We start from the raw sequence: 17,998 nt of genomic DNA, 5'->3' as shown, positions 1-17,998 counted from the left end.
GAAATTGCAGTCTTTGGAGAATTTGAAACAAGTATAAATAATCTTGCTTACGAGGCAGTTTGATGCCTCTCAGCCCACCGCTCTTCATACTAAATTTTGATCATTGTTTTCTACTTTTCTTAAAAGAATTATAGAGTACTATACCACAGACATAACCAGTAGGTAATCACATGTGTTTTATCTAGCGCCCATCTTTTAAAACATTTAAAGTGGGACTTTTTTTTGTCTATGGCAATTATAAGTAAATAAACCTTGTCATTCTCTAAGCATTGAAATAAAGAATTTAAACTTTTAGCACGTTGTCCCTGTGTTAGAATATTCATTCTTAAAGCATTTAAAACAAAGTCAAATCAGCGCAGAGAAAGGAGAGTTGAACACCCAGTAGTCTCCCTCTTGCACAGAATCAGTTATATAGACTATATAATATATAGTATAATATCATACATATTATAGATTATATAGCCGAAAATGTATATAGCCTATGTACATTTTCGTTTTTGTGTCACTCTTTACGGGTAAAGAAAAAGTAGTTTAATTTCTTTTATTGGTTATATTAATGCAAAAACATGAAACTAGACTCCCAAGCCTATTGCTATAAACGAATCGCTAAATATAATATAGCCTAACAGCACAAAAAAGGAAACATATTTGTATAAGTTATATGCATTTTTGGTTTTTGTGTCACTCTTTACCTGGTAAAAAAAAGTAGTTTAGTTTCCTTTAGTGGTTGTATTAATGCAAAAATATGATACAAGACTCCCAACTCAATTTCTATATATACGAATTGCTAAGTATAATATAGCATAGCAGCATAAAAAAAAACGAAGGAAATTCAACAGATTTTAACATATCAAGAGCAACAGCAATGTAAATAATGATAGAAATATCCCAGTTTTCCATTTAAATCGACTTGGCAACGTCTCTTACATCCCACGGCAGAACAAAGAGACGGGACGGAAGAGGGACACAATGGGTACTGTCAAAATCTGTAATATGATTGGACAGCAAAAAAAGGCTTAATTTCACTCTTTCTCTTGTGTCTAATTTTTCACCAATCTGTGAGGGAATTGCAGTACCTTCTTTTAAAAACAAATGACGGCATTCTTCAAGATCTCCAAATTGCTTGACAAAGTCCTCCTTTTTAGTTTTATCAAGTTCCAACCAGTTTTTAGCGGCTATTAAACCGTCATCTTTGAAGACATAAGGATACCGATAAACTAAAACTTTTAATGCTAAGTCATTACCGCGATTGGTGGCTAAGTCACCGGGTCTACTGCAAATGACTTCATCCCGGGTGCGACGAATGAATCGCACTGGACCAGGGTAAAGTTTCAATTGTTCAGCATTATTCAAATTCAAATATGATTTCACAGTTCCTACGACTAGAGATGAAAGCGGTTTTGGCATAACTGCCGTGGCAAGATGCACTACATCATCAAATGAAGCATCAACAATAATAGAATTGATTTCTGGGTAGTTCATTACAAGCCAAGAAGAGGAAAAACCCCCAATGCTCCAAGCGTACACAATAACTTCTTGAGGGCTAAATCCAAGAGAGAGTGCATATTGCATTACAGCATCGACAGCATTCAATTCTTGGGGTGGGTGAGGCTTGCCAGTACTGCCTCCAAATCCTGGGTGGTTCCAACCCAAAACCGAATAGCCACATTCAAGGGGAGTAGTCATAATGCCTATTTCATAAAATCCAGCATTTCCTTCGCAGCAAAGAACCAAAGTATCTCCATTAGTACTTCGACCACGATTATCAATAAACATTGTATCAATATAGTTTTTATCTTTCGTTTCGATTTTAGCTCGCTTTCCATTATACTCAAGAGTCAAAAATGACCGTCCTTTCATTAATGGCACATCAATAAAAGATCCTATTATTGTACCAGGATAAAGAATTCGTATGCCAATTGTATTTGCTAATATATAACGGATTACATTACATGGTAACGCCAGTGCCCAAGACTGATTATGCCTATAAATGGGTAAATACTGTCTAGGCTTCCACTCTTTTGTGGTAATATCAGAGTAATGAAAAGTTGTTGGGATCCCTTTTAGGTCAAAATCATAACCAGCAAGCAATTTCTCAACCTGACTGATATCTTTCCTTGAAACAGCAGAAGAAAACTGATTAGCAAAGTTTACATAGTCAGTGTTTGCATATCTGCCCAAAAATCGAACAACAACACCTGCTGTATAAACTAGGCTCCACAATGCAACGACATTTTTTAACAATGGAAGATAATCTATAATATTACTTTTCCTGTAGTAAAAAAGAAATATTGGAGCACTATATACACTAAGCTTGGCTGCAAAGCGACAAATAGTCATCCCAACATCACCAAAGGATTCTGCTGCATTTTTCTGATAATCCACAGATCGTTTACTACCAATTGGATATATTTGCTTTAAAGAAGGTCCATTGAGTATACAGAGTAAGTCCATCCCAGTAAACCTAAAATAAAAATTGAAAGTTAAATAAACAAGGGACTTATTTTGTCAGAAGCACATAATGGAAATAAAAACATCGCCGTGTTCAATTCTCTCATATTAGAAATGCTTAAAACAAATAGTTGCAAAAAACAAAATCAAAATGCAATGAATGAAAATAAAACTTAAAATCGAGATTATATTATATTCTGAAAAGTATTTTACATAAACATGGAAATAATATGACATCATAGGTGTCATCTGGGATTTAGAATTTTTTTTTGCCATGATGATTTTTCAGAGTCAACACACTAACATTCACTTCATAAAGTCCTGTATGTCCTTTTTTCTCCTTCCAGTTAGCATGAAAGAGGTTACTGTTAAAGCTTGAGAAAGGGCTTATTCAATCAGTAGTTAGTTCCAATACATAAGCCTCCAGAGATGACATTAACAACAAAGCCTCAATGACCAGGGCACTAAAATTCCCCATTGCTCACTAAAGGCGGATCTAGAGTATTTTTTTCGGGGGGGATTATGACAAGGGTGCCACTATTTGACCAAATCTACAAACTTGTTTAAAAGAAAAGACTAAAAAACAGAAAAAAGAGCATGGAATGAGGTAACTAGAAAAATGGGGGGGGGGGGAGGGAGAGAAAGCAGTGAGTGGGAAAATGTGTGCACACACGCATATCCTGTGTTTGAGTGTATTTACATTATTGTCATGCACAAATAACATTCAGACAAATATTTTGATGTGAGACACATCATATAATTGCGGTTTATGCATCTATATTTTTAATTTGGTCATGTAAAAGAAAAGTGCTACTTTTGATGTAGCTTGTGCTACAGCGCAACAGGTAATGAAGTAGTGCTGAAATAGCAGGTTACGCGCTTCAGGTGGCAACCCTACGTATTAGTCACTTGAGTCTTGTCTTAGTGCTTACCGTTTTGTTATTGTCAAAGCAGTAATGATAGCGAAATCATATGTGTGGTACTATAAACACAGTGCTCTAGTATTAGCTAACAGTAGCTCCTGACAGTTTCAGAAAATTACAGCTTACTCTATTGATAGTAAAAAAAAAAGAAGAAATGGAAGTTAGCTTGACTGAGTTAGTTCTTAGAGGAACTTAAGTTCATAAGTTAATCGGAGCTATTGGGGGGGGGGGGCTTGTTATAATATTTTGTTGAAAGTATTATATTTGGAATTTCGCAGTGGTGTTTGGTCATTTGTTATGTTTTGTTCTTTCTTATTTTCACTGCATTAGTTTTTTATCACCACTGCTGTGGATATAATACTCCTGTTAAATGTAAAGCCTAAAGGTCTGAATGCAGATTTTATATATTTTCTGTATTTTCTGCAGAGTACACATTTTATTATAATGTATTAGAAAATTTTTAGGGATTATATCCTGGTATTTACCATGGATAATTTCACTGTGTTTTAATTTGAAAGCATGTATTTAATTCATTAAAATACAAGCTTTTTAACTTTCATAAGTTCTGATTATAAAATGTAACAGCTAGTTTTCGTTGTTGGATGAAATATAGATTGTTTTTGTCATGAACAATGTTTGGAGAGCTATGAAGTCGAGATATTCGTAATTCTTACTGTTTTTAATTGAAGCTTTGAAATGCAAAAAAGGTGGTTTAGTGCAATTTTGAGCCATCCTAGCTGAGTCGCTAGTATGCTAAACTTGGAATCATTTGTCAGTGAGGACAGAGTTCAACTCCTAGTATTGCTGGCTATTTGGTTTGGAATGGTGGTCAGGGGCTTGATTCTATATGCTAAGTCAGAGCTGATCCAGCTTTCAATCTGGGAAGGTAAAAAGGAAGGATGTGCTGAAGCAAAGGATGGCTGGCCACCCTAAACCCTCCATTAGACTTCCTGGCTGAAGGGTCACGAAATGGAGATGAGCAGTGTCAGCATGAACGTAAAGTCTAATGCCTTATTCTTTACCTTTACATTTAGTTTTCGTTATGACGCCATTGAAGGGAAACAATGGTAAAGTGGACGTAAACATTGTTTTTTCTGAGTACTGTAATGAAGAGAAGAGACCTCAGGGGATTACAAAATAGGGATAGGGTAGTCAAAGAAGTGGAATGCTGGTTGCAAGACCAGGAAATCAAGACATGGAGCAACACATACACATCAGATTCCTGTGAGGTTTCCCTTGAAGTTTCTTACACCAGATGTGGTCCAAGTAAATCTGTTTTAATTTAGGGTTTTAGAGTTTAATTCATATTAAATTTTAATGTCCATATCTTGTTTGATGAATTCAATTTTCACGCTCTACTGGAATATAGTTGAAGAAGACCTCTTTTTGTTTCTCTCACATACTATCAAATTGCAATATAATACTGAAATTTGAAACTTGATCAACCACTTCGTTTTTGCTTTTAGTAAGACATGCATCCAGCTTTGAAGTGCCTTGTTCACTATGGGTACAGCAAGGTAACTGACCAGTGCAACACAGTCAAAGTTCATATTGCAAAAAAAATATTCTAATCAGCTTTTCAGATTAAAAGAAGAACAATCAATTGCCAGTCCTTTCATTCCATTCAAATATCCATTCACTTATGCTGGTGGCTTATCTAGTTAAACCCTACTGCCAACTTCAGCAGTTGAGTGCTCATTTCTGTACTTAACTCACTACCGTATTAAGAAAAAGGAACCAATTGAATGGCCTGACAATCATATTCACCAAATAGTCGATCAGTCTTTTATGTGCTCTATGGCCTACCAATGTAAATCCCATTGTTCTCTTTAACCCTAATACACCCTCTACACCAACAAGTCACCAGAACCAATGGTGCACAGTCTGCAGTGACCATAGAGTCAGACCAGTTAGTGTTAGTTATAAGTATTATAAAAGCTCTTCTGCAAAAGCTTTGAAACAAAGGAATATCATTATCAAACTCAGTGCTAGAAAGTAGCAAACCTAGTAGTGTGAACGATTCTGGAGCGTTGGTGATACTGACATGTAGTGCTAAAATGATAATAATACTTCAGACTTAGTATTTAAACTGTACCAACACTAAACAAAGGACTTACAATGTTTCACTTGGAATTAACTTTACAAACTCAAATCAATCTATAGAGTTTAATCTCAAGAAGAAAATAGTCTGACATATAGAATCATGGGCTCATAAACAAAGTAGATGATGCTGCCAAAAAGTCCAAAGCAGGTCAGCTCATATGTAGAAACCATAGAATGGGGTGATCTGTGGTCTGAATACTTGACATCCAAATACTCAACAGCTTAAAGTGCGTAATGGTTGCATCATGGAAAATTCCACTTATCTTTAATTTTTTGGCGGTTTTTTTCATTGGTTTTGTTGCACTTTCCGCGTTCGTTTTGGGGTTTTTTTTTATTATATTATTTTGTTCACACTGAAGAAGAGAGGCGGTTGTTCTCTTCAAATATGTGTTTTCTTCAGTATTTTCGTTTGGCCTTTAAAACCCCATTTTTAATCGTTTTCTTTCATTATGTCATGGTTCCCAGCTCCAATACAAATGCAAAATAACTCTTGATAGCTTGAAAGGCCTTCTTGGTGACAAAATGAATCAGTCATATGTTTTACTCTCAATTTTGCCAAAGTTATTGACTCCCAACTGCAAAGATGCCTTAGTACAAGACTACTTGCTACTAAACAACCTCTACCATTTTCAGGTATTGCTGATAAGATGACGCCTAATAGGCAAATGTTCCAGATTGTTGGTATTATTTACTTCCTTCCTGAACGTCTTGATTCTTTTGTTTTGGACTTGCTGGTCATTAGTGGGCATATAGGATTAGACATTGTGCATGCTCTACTTAAAGCTTTGAGGTATCAAGCAGAAACAGATACCAAGCAGCAACTTCTGATAGAAATTCGGGACCAGTAATAGGGGTTTGAGTGATCAGGCCTAGTTGGGAGGCTTATTTTGCAGCCTGATATGCTAATTCGTTTCCTGTTATACCGCAGTGTGCTGGAACCCATATGAATAGAACAGATATACCCTTTTTTGCAAGTTGAGTAACCAAATTTTCAATCTCAATGGCAACATTTCTTGCTTGGTGTTGCTGGTGTGAGAGGTAATCCAGAGCTGAAAGTGAATCAGTGCAGATAATATACTTCTGATGTTTTCTCTCCTGTTTGGCTTGATGGGAAAACTTAATTGCCATAAGCTCTGCAGGAAAAATTGTTAGGTTGGGGGGCAAACGGTAGGAAAGAGACAGGCTCTGGGAGGGTATAACTGCTGCACAACTACTTTTTGTTTCTGTCTTTGAGCCATCTGTGTAAACTTGAATGTATTCCTGATATTCTGCCAACTTTCCCAAGAATATGATTTTCATCAGTGCTTGGGGGAGGCCCTCCTTTTTCTGATGCTGATCTTAGGAATAATCAGTTTCTTAATTCCTCTGGAGGCACTAGGCAAATCATCATCCAAATTGACAGTCAGCCTGCCATTCTACATGAACGTTTCCATGCCTGGAAGCCAAAGGAATCTCTGGAAAGAGGACATCTCTGTTGGTTTAAGGCGGACACAAGGGTTGTGGTGGCTAATAATTTCTTTGTAAATAATGTGGTTCCTGAGTCTTATTTTCTTTGTAAAATATCTTGCAAGGAAATATTTCCTTCTGGAGTGAAGGGACTGGATCCCCACTTCACAATACATAGCTGCAATAGGAGTAGATTTTAGGCCACTTTTTGCCACAGTTGAGGCAAAGGCTGTGGGGGCACCTCTTCTTCCATGGCAGAGAGCATTAATGAAATTTTGTCTTTGTTTGAGACTGCCAATCAGCTCATCTAGATGGAGTTTCCATGTCGTTTTTTGGTCAAATATAACTCCCAGAAAGCGTGCATGTTCTGCAACTACAATCCCTTGCCCATTCAGTTTCACCTGTGGTTTGAAAGTAGCCAGATTATGCATTTTGTGGAAGAACACACTAACTGACTTATGGGTTGAGAAAACCATATTATTACTATTTGCCCAAATTGATAGCATTATCTACCGTTTTTTGAGAGGCTGACTGTAAGCATAAAGGGTCTCTCCCCACAACCACAACAGCAATATTGTCAGGATACAGAAAAAGCTTTGCTCCAAGGACATTTTCCAGGCTTATATCATAACAATACACTGAGAAGAGAAGTGGAATTAGAACAGATCCTTGAGGGAGTCCAATGTTGTAAGCTTTTCTCTTAAACTTTGAGTAGGAGCCCCCCAAGGAGGCCTGAACTTCCCTGCCCATCAAGAATTGGTTGATCCAATTTACAAGTAGGTCTGGTAAACCCAGTACAGAAAGCTTTCTGATTAGTTGCCCCACATCAACTCTATCATATGCTGAATCTTTATATAAAAATATTGCATGGACAGTTTTTCTTTTTTTGAAACTAAGTTTTATTAGATGCTTTAGTCTAACTAAGGCATCTGTGGTGCTTCTTCCAGGTAAAAAGCCAAACTGTTCAATTCAGATGTGGTCTGATAATGGGGTCAAAATTCTCTGTTTTGTTACCCTCTCAGTTGGGATATTCTACAGAAATGGCTAAAGAGGTGGTAGGTACAACTTTCAAGAAACTTTGCAGCTTCATTGACAAACTTTTGGAATATCTCAATTTGCACTTTTCATTGCTAGAAATAGGTACAAACCAGTTGATGAATGGACTACCATTATGGGGAAGTTTGATACTAGCTTGGTTTGAAAGTTGGGAAATCTGATCAGCTTGGACACTTAGTTGATCCTGGAAATTCGGAACATTTTCAGAATTTACTATGGGGCGCTGTTCTTGACCAGTAAAATAAAGTTAGAGCATGTTTCTAGCATCAGTGTAGATCCAAAGCATTTTTATGTTGTCTACTACAAAAGCTTTATTTATCCTTTGAGCAGCAAGCACTACATGATGGCATTCCTAAATCTCTTAACCTCTTATTGTGCTGTATGTGCTAGACATCATGTGAATCCGCTGTCAAGAGTATGGGCAGTATGTGGACAAATACTTGAGGCCATATTGTTGGCTCTGCTAATCTTCACAGTGAGTTAGCTATCCAGTGGTAGGGCACCCCTTATTAATGAAACATGCAAGCTATTCATTGAAGCAGCCTTGGATGGCTACTTAGGTTCACAGAAGAACCAGCATTTCTTCCATAACTGATTGTCCCAATGAACTGAGATTTCATTGCATTAGCAAAGTAAAGTAGACTGGATTGACTCCAAAAAGTCCTGTGTTCCACTTGCCTTATGAATATCAATACTTTCTGTATTCTCATTCAACTATTATGTCATCCTGATCTTTAATGTTTCAAGACAAAGATATTGGTAATCCCAGAAAATTGTACTGAATTCAATTATTTCATTAAAACGTAATCAGCACACATTTATAGAAGTAAAATCCTATCCTGCTTTGTGGGGGTCCACAAGAAACAAAAAAGCAAATTTATCTCAGGACCCAACTGTACTGTTTTTACTTTTTTCCACTACTCTAATCATTGAAACTGACCTTCAGTCCAAAGTAATCATAAAACAACTTCAGAAAACTTCAATTACTCAATAAAAACAAACAAGGTGACTGAATAGGTCTTTACTGATTGCCTTTGCTCTTTCTGGAATGCAATCCACAAAGATTATAAACCAACTTCAGGAAATTTCAATTACTCAGTAAAAAAACAAACAAACAAGGTAACTGTATGGGTCCTTACTGATTGCCTTTGCTCTTTCTTGAAAACTGTCTCAGTTGCAGTGGGTGGGCAGTTTTTGTTTTTACTGATGCCTGCAAAACCGCACTTCTAGCTACCCACATTTAGAGGAGATATATACCTGTAGACTGATGCTCATCTTTTTTTTCAATTGAAATGTAGGTTTGATATCCAACAGCTTTAGATCCATAAGAGAATCAACCACTTTTTTTTAAGAAGTGTATTCTTTGCTTTGAGTTTAGCCTCCACAGCAATGGTTATTGGATAACATTTTATGGTACTTACAAAGCACATACTGAATAGTGAAGATCCCGATTGATATTTGTTTTTTTGGCACACCAGAATCTAACCAAGTGATAATCTCATAAACATCAGGATAGGCAACTGCAACTGCTTACAACTGGGACTGTGACAACTTAAGACTACAAATACTTGTGACTGCAACTACACTAAATTATGACTGTGACTGCAACTGATTAAAGCTGGATCAACTGATTTATGTCAAGCCTGGCTAGTCTGAGTGAATTGAAAATCTTCCAAGTCGAGTAATTCCTTTTATACAGGAAAGGTTGAAATTATTCCAAGTTGATAGAACAGATACTAAATCAAGCTCTAATGACCATCTGAAATTACCTTACATGTTTTATCAAAGAGACAATTTTATCTTTGGGTACTTGCATGTCCTCAGACCTAATATAGTCTGGACAGATTGAAAATATTCCAAGTCAAATATCTCCTTTTATACTGGAAAGATCAAAACCCTTCCATGTTCTAGATGATTTCCAAGTTAATAAGGCAGATACTTAAAAGTCGTTCATTCCAAATTTTAGTTCAAGCTTTATATAAACTTAGCTATATTTGCTGTTTTATGTTATAAAGGTAAGTTTCTAAATGTTGCCATTCAAGGGCATCTTTACAGGGAGGCAAGTAAAAAGCAACCATCAAATAGAGTTTTGTCAAAGTTTGTTTTGCTATTCTCAAACTTGTTGAGCTGTGCAAACTTTACATTAAACCAGTATACAACTAAACCTTTTGCAAAGGTCACTCCATTGACACTAACCTCATTGAGTCTTATTATATTGTCACAAAACTCCTTGATAAGAGACCTTGGTGTGGATACCATCCTGCTAGATCATGCAAAAGCTGTTGACAAGGTACAAAACATAATCATCTGTCACTAAAGCTAAATGCTTGTGCTGCTGAGATTATAGGTTAGATTAACGAATTTTTTGGTAAAGAATTCTCTGATGTTGAATATTGATGATTGTAAGCTACTAAGACAAGCCATATGTAATGAAGAACATCCAAATGTGAAGTTATTCATTTTGAAAAAAAAAAAAATTGGAACAACCAAATCTAGGAAGTAACTGAAGAAAAGAATTTAGGTGTTATTATTGACAAGGAGCTCAAGATCCGCCCCAAGGCTCATTAGGAGAATGTTCACCACCAGGAAGCCACATGTGGTAAGAAAATTCAACAAGGCATTAGTTTGCCCTCATCTAAAGCTTGGCATGATTATCTCCAGCATATAATGGATGCTAAAGCACTTGAGAATGTTTGGTGGTAAGCCACCAAGCTTGTATCACACCTGTAAGAAAAAACTCATGCAGATTGCCTTAGGTCCCTAAAACTCCTTACACGTAAGGACACGTAAGAAAAGTGGGAGATGTAATCATGACTTACAAGTTGCATGAACACTCAAGTCTAAGTTGGGGTTTCTCCTCACCCCACTACAGCTCCACCAGGGTACGTGGTCAGAAAATATAGGTTCCCAGACACCAGTGATGCGTGCATCAGAACTTCTATACTGTTTGTTCTATGCCACTTGGGAATAGTACCTCAGATGCCACTGTTCAATCCAAGACTGCTGAATCATTCAAGAAGGGCATCAATTGGGAGTAAACAAATGTGGAATAGAAGCTACCTTTGGATGCCAAAACCTTGATGAAATTCACATCCCACAGCAAGAGTCTCAACAGGAGGTTTGACATCACATTATCTTGCTGGTCAATAAAATTTAAGGTAATGGACTAGTGTACTTTGAATAATGTATGGCTATCTTTTAGATCTTTCTGTAAAGCGAAATACTGAAAAATCTGCTATACTTCAGCACCAGAGTTTAGAAAATGACATGATAGTAGGTCAATTACTAGCCTTAGAGATTTACAACAGAAGAGTGCTTCAGCAAATGCTAGTGTTTTCTGTGGCATAAAAACAAATTAATAACTATTCATTCTCCTTCTTTTTGGATATCTGTAATGGTAGCTATACTTTAGCAGCAAAAACCTCAGGTCTAATCATCCAGTCAATTATAACAATTTTTGCTCATGCAAAAGTGAGAAATGTTAACTTTTGGAAAATAATAGCATAGTTTCAAACTATTGAAAGCAATATAGGTTATGATCAACAATCATTATACTTTAATCCATGTATATGTTATTGTCTATAAGAACGATTGTAAAAAAAAAGTCATTATTTGTAGATTCACTAGCAAAATGACAGACATTTTTCATTTGACTTGTCATCTATGCAAACTTCTAAGCCACAGAGATACAAGGCATTTTATGCATTCCTATAGCTACATCTGGGCCACCAGGGAAGGGGGATGCATAGCCAGAAAAATTACCATGATATTTGGAAACAGCCTAGCATAAAATATGCATTTTTATGGCCCTAGCCTACTGTTATTTGTTTAACATGTTTTAATGGAGGTCTAGAATAGCAGCTCTTTAAAAGGAGATCTGGAACACAAAGAGAAGCACCTTTGTAATGCTAAGTTTACATCTATTCTGCAGTTTTGTTTGCCATTTGAAAATTCATCCTCATCCCCTCAAATGAGCTCATATAGCCTTAAGCAATATGAACAAGAGCTAAGAGCTCATATGGCACTTGTGACAAGGTCAGAAGAGCCAAGAGCTCATATGGCATGAGCTCTAGCAAAATTCTAAGAATCAATAGATTGATTTAAAACAAAAATCAGAGGCTTAATCCCAGTCAGGATTTAAAATAAGAACTCTGAGACATGAGGTCCTTCTATATATCAAAATTCGTTAAGATCTGCTCCCCCTTTTCTAAGTTAAAAATACCTCATTTTATTCTGTTTTCCCTCTCCCCTCGGCACCCCAGATGGTTGAATCAAGGAAAAAGACTGTTACCAAGTCAATTTGTGCAGGTCCCTGACATGCCTACCAATTTTCATCATCCTAGCATGTCCAGAAGCACCACACTTACCAAAGCACTGGAAATTCCCCCAACTCCCCCAAAGAGAGCATATCTGGTCTAGTTAATTCAATAATGTACCTAGAACTTGTGCTTATTCTTCCCATCAAGTTTCATCCAGATCTCTCCACTCTGAGTGTTTTCCAAGATTTTGGGTTTCCAAGGTTTCCACTTCCCCCCTCCACCCCCTTAGGTCCCCAGATCCAATTCAAACTGAAAATTAAGTAGCTGAGACAAAAGACCTTTCTATATATCAAGTTTCATTAAGATCTGATGACCCATTCATAAGGTGAAGATACCTCAATGTTCACAATTTCTCATCCCTCTAGCTCCCCCCAGATGGTCAAAGTGGGGGGAAGACTGTTATCAAGTCAATTTGTGCAAGTCCCTGACATGCCTAACAATTTTCATCATCCTAGCACATTCAGAAGCACCAAACTCACCAAAGCACTGAAAATCCCCCCAACTCCCCCCCAAGACAGCAGATCCAGTCTGATTATTTCAATCATGTATTCATGACTTGTGCTTATTCTTCCCACCAGTTTCATCCCAATCTCTCCACTCAAAGTCTTTACCAAAATTTCTGGTTTCACTCTCCCACTCCTCCCAATGTCACCAGATCTGGTTGGGATTTAAAAAAAGAGCTCTGAACCACAAGATGCTTCTAAATCTCAAATTTCATTAAGATACAATCACCCATTCCTAAGTTAAAAATACCTTATTTTTTTCAAATTTTTCTGAATTAACTGTCCCTCCATTCCCCTTCAGATGGTCAAATTGGGAAAGAGATTATTTCTAATTTAGTCTAGTCCCTGACATGCCTGCCAACTTTCATTGTCCTAGCTTATCTGGAAGTGCCCAAAATCACAAAACCAGGACTGAAAGACAGACAGACCAACAGAAATTGTGATTGCTCCATGTCACTTGGTAAATACTAAGTGCCATAAAAAACTAACCAAAACGAAATGACAGAACTCTTACTTGATAATATGGACCAAGCATCAAAGAGTCATATATCTTTTTTTCCTATTCATCTCAGTTTCTGAATCAGTTTTATCAACTAATATGTTAATTTGTTTTACATGGCCTAGTACTATCTAGACCATTAGAGGAGGGGGCACAAATTGTTAAAAATGTAAATAAAACCACAAAAATGTCACAAATTAGCAATATAAAAACATCTCCTATTTTGTTCTGGCGTCTCTCCTTTTGAAAAGCCACTATTCTAGATCTTTACCCATGTTTCTGTCAGAAGTGGCCGGCTACTATATATTTACCACTTGAAGTTCTTTAATAGTATAGATTTCTTCTTCTTCTTTTTCAGTAGTTGCAGGCTTTTCAGTCAAGACTATTCAGCCCTTTTCCTTTTGATTCACTTTGTGAGATGGACAGAGCTACTGAGTTGGTTTGTCCTTATTTATCTAGAATCTGTTCAGATTTCTTGCAGTAAATCTTTTGATACTAGGAGTTGAATTATAAGAGAATATATATTGAGTTCTGTGCTCTGTGTGCAGGTATGGTCAGCAAGACTCTTGGCTGATAGTGAAATTTTGTGGTGTTTGAAGCATTCTAACATTTTACATTGCAGGGTATACTGTGCAGATATCAGCATATTACATCAAATAGGCAATGGTCAATTGTTTCATTTTTAAGATTACAAGACCTGCAAAGAGGGGAAGAGGAAACTTTGCCACTTGAATTCCCAAACAAATAACCCATATTACTTATTTATTGTGTGTTTTTGTTCTTGATTTTCTCACCATTCAATGGATGTATGGATTGATAGAAGAAAAATGTTGGATGGAAAAATAGCTGAATTGTTTTGAATTTTTGCAATGAATGAATGCTGTATTTGAATTTTTGAAGTGTAGCCTGTGGATTAAATAACTGTAAGAAAATAAATTTATAGTCAGAGAGTAGGTTACTTTGAAACAAATGTTCAAGTTTTTTTTTACCCAAAACTGTAGATAAAAATTATAATTCTCAAATGTTCAAACAGGCTTAAAATAGAATTTGTGACAAAAGCAATCATTTTATTCAGAAAAAGCATAAAAAAGGGCATCAACTGGTGTGTTCACTTTATTTGTGGGTCATTTATGTGAACTACTTAATATTTACCAAAAAACCCTTAAATAGCCTAGGATAGTACCAATAAAAACTGCCTATTGTAGACAAAAAAAGCTCATGTGCAACTGCCTTACTAAGCCAAAGGTGGCACCAGTTTAACATTCCTGCTTTTGCAAAGCAAACTATAAATTCTGAGGTACTAGTGAAGTGGTTGCCCTCTTGAAAAGGAAACACAAAAAGGTAAACATGGAGCAGTCAATATAATTGACCTATGAAAAGAGTGAACATGACACATGTTGCAGTTTTTTATGCTCTTTCTGAATATAATAATTGGTTTTGTTGCAAATTCAATTTTGACCCTTTTTTGACCTTTGAAAATGATAATTTCATTCTATAGTTTTGGGATATAAAAAGGTTAAATCTTTGGTTTCAAACTTACTATGTAATTCTATATCCATTTTATAGAAGCTGTGGTACTTGCATGATATATCCACTACCTAAAATTTTTCTTATTTGTTTCTCTGATACTCAATCCTAATGAAATATTCCAAAGTAAGAGTTGCACATTTGGGGGGGGGGGGGGTAAAGTAAGCCAGGTCTACTCACCTAATGTGCTATTTACAATTATTCTGTTTATTATGTAGTAAAAATTGCTTTTAAAGTTCACACTGTTCAAATGCCTTAACCCTCTTCCCAAATGTGTAAGTATATAACCCAAATAATACATTTTCCATCTATTCTGTCACTCCTCTTTGTCTTATCTCATTCTAAGCTGAAAGAAACCAAAAAACGGTCTATAATGCATTAATGAATGAATAACTTCAGCAGTAGTCAGTTTAAGATACAAGTACCAGTTATATTTTAAAATCATTGATTTGTTGAATAAAGAAATAAAAGATAATTCCCCTTATGTTTTCTTCTTATTCTATTAGGCTTCTTAAAAACTGACATTTAACCTAAATGTTGAAAAATGTCAAAACCAAGAGAGGAAAGAGTGGATTGAAACATGGGTAAAATTATAGCAAATCATATAACTGGCTTTCATAAAAAGTAAATATACCACTCAATGCCTTTTTTATGCTCTTTACAAATATAATAATTGCTTCTACCTTAAGTTGAGATTTAAGCACTTTTTTAGCTCTTAAAAATGACAAATTTAAAAAAAATTATGACAGTTCATATTACTGACTTACCAAATAAGTGAACATACCACTTGATGCCTTTTTTTTATGTTCTTTACAAATATAATTATTGCTTCTACTACAAATTCAAATTTAAGCACTTTTTAAGCTCTTAAAAATGACAAATTTTCAATTAAAGTATAAGTTATCTATTGTTTCCAGCAAAATAATGAGCTACATATTTGTCATACACATTTTCACCAATTTGTTTTCCTATTTTCATTTTTTATTCCCTTTCTTTGTTTTCATACATCATGCATAGCCAGTATGGTCTTAGAATGTATCTTACAAGCTGCAGAGCAAAAAGTCAGCAATCTTTGGTGGTGATCTTAGTACCAGCCAGCACAACACAAGAGGACACTCCAAGAAGCAACCAAAGTCAAGCTCCTTATCTAAAACTAGCCAAACATTCATTTCAAGAAGAGTCATAAACCATTGGAATCAACTGAAAGATTCAACTGTCAGTGTTCCCTCTGTCCAGTCCTTCAAAAACCAACTTGACAAAGAGTAGGAGAAGAAGCAGTGGAGGTTCAACTGGCAGTTATCAACCCAAAAGCACTACAGGTCTGGAAGACCTTAAAGCTCTCAGATGGATTAAAATGATTAAGATAATGTGAGGTAAAATTCTAGTTAATTGACTTCTTGCTATCTTGGAAAGGGTTTAGGTTAGGAAAATGAAACTTTCAGGGATGGATCTACAGGCTAAAGTATGTCCTGGGAAGGTATTTTGAAGTACCCACCTCTACTCCTTCTCCCTCTAGAGGGCCCTGAAATTTGGGTACATGACAGGTCTATACCTAAGGAAATTTTGACAAGACAATGTTTTACCTTAATTTTCAGTTACTAGTTGCTTTTTCTCTGCCTTTAGTTCTGAAAATGCAATACCAGTTATTTGAGTAGAATTTTGAGCCATATCAATGTTGTTTTTTTTTTTTTATTTAGGAAATGTATTTGCATATCTTTAAAACCTTATAAAATGGAATTGAGCAAAGTTATGAAGCTGAAAACAATTTTGTTATACTTCAATTATGCAGAAGATCTATTTTGCAAAGTTTCACTTGTATAAAACACATATTTTTAAAGGTCATCAAATGTCAGGGCCCTCTAGAGGGAGAAGGAGTGGAGGTAGTTGCTTCAACATACCTTCCCAGGACATACTTTAGTCTGTAGATTCATCCCTGAAAGTTTAATTTTCATAACCTAAACCCTTTCTGAGACAGCAAGAAGTCAATTAACTAGAATTTTACCTAAGGTGATAATACTATGTTTTCTCTGTACTGTTTTTGACAAAATGATACTACATTTTCTTAGTGCTAAAATTATTTATAATAAGGTTAGCTTAGGTTAGGTTAAAAAGTGCGTAAATTTGAATGTAAGGTAGAAGCAATTACCATATTCATAAAAAGCATAAAAAAGGCGTCAAGTGGTATGTTCACTTTATACAAAAGCCAGTAATATGATTTGCTATAACTTCACTGAAAAATGAAGAAATTACTTTGCTCTTTTTTCCAACTTAATCATGACAAATCATTGCTTGGGAATTGTATAACTTTTATAAAATGAATTTATAATGAAATCCTAGGCCTAGTAGTCCTAAGTTTAAAACCTATTTTTATAGACTATCTAACACTAAAGAGAGAAATTGTCTGCTGTTTTATATTGAAAGACTAGCCTATAGCAAATGGCATTTAAGTGATTTGTTCACTTTGTTTGTAAGTCAATTTTATGGACTGCTCTATATTTACACACATTAAAATCCTGAATAATAACCTGCCTTAAAAGACTTGGCTATTTAGGCTATTCTCCAAGGTTTTTCCCATTACTCGGTATCATTAATTAAAGTTGTTTACACTAAGTTTACGAGTATAAGATCATCATCAACATCAGATAACAGTATAATCCATAGAGAATACATAATTTTAGTTTTATATTTGTACAATGATTTTAGAATGTTTTAAAGCAGTTTTCAATTTTTTTTGGGTGTGATTCCTTTTGCAGAATGGCTAATGTAAGCAATTACTTAGCTCAAAGATTCCATGTCTAACCAGCGGAAACCTACCTTAATATTTAATTTTTAGGTTAGTTCCCTAAATTTTTCCCTTGAATATTTAAAAGTTTTTACTTATCTTCTTCGGCGAAAAGTCAGATTGATATTAATTGCTTCACCAATCTTGTTTTGGCGCTTGGCAAACAATATAAGCCTATTGACAGGAAGAAAGAAGTGTTTAAACGATAAAAATTTTTCTAAAGAGTACAGACAGGATAAACTTGTATGCGCCAAGTCTCTACGCCGAGTTTATTTCTTATCAAGTATCTTCCTTTTTCTTACAAAGCCCCATTTGGTATCCCCATTTGGACTCGTAATAGTTACATTTCGTGGGATCGTAACAGTTACATTTAGTGTCCCCAGTTAGAC

At 35.6% G+C, this 17,998-nt stretch overlaps 1 protein-coding gene across 1 annotated transcript; it reads right to left on the bottom strand.

Moving 5' to 3' along the window:
• Positions 1-527: 527 nt before the first annotated feature.
• LOC136026416 (phosphatidylserine lipase ABHD16A-like) lies at positions 528-17,735 on the bottom strand. Its single transcript, XM_065702988.1, has 2 exons — positions 17,642-17,735; positions 528-2,464 (listed from the first exon to the last, which is right to left on the bottom strand). Exon 2 carries the CDS (start codon positions 2,452-2,454, stop codon positions 901-903), a length of 1,554 nt encoding a protein of 517 aa, XP_065559060.1. The 5' UTR covers positions 2,455-2,464; positions 17,642-17,735; the 3' UTR covers positions 528-900.
• Positions 17,736-17,998: the final 263 nt, after the last annotated feature.

This window comes from Artemia franciscana, chromosome 4 (genome assembly GCF_032884065.1).
Source record: "Artemia franciscana chromosome 4, ASM3288406v1, whole genome shotgun sequence".
Classification (NCBI taxonomy): Eukaryota; Metazoa; Arthropoda; class Branchiopoda; order Anostraca; family Artemiidae; genus Artemia; species Artemia franciscana.
This window is presented reverse-complemented; position numbering and strand designations above follow the sequence as displayed.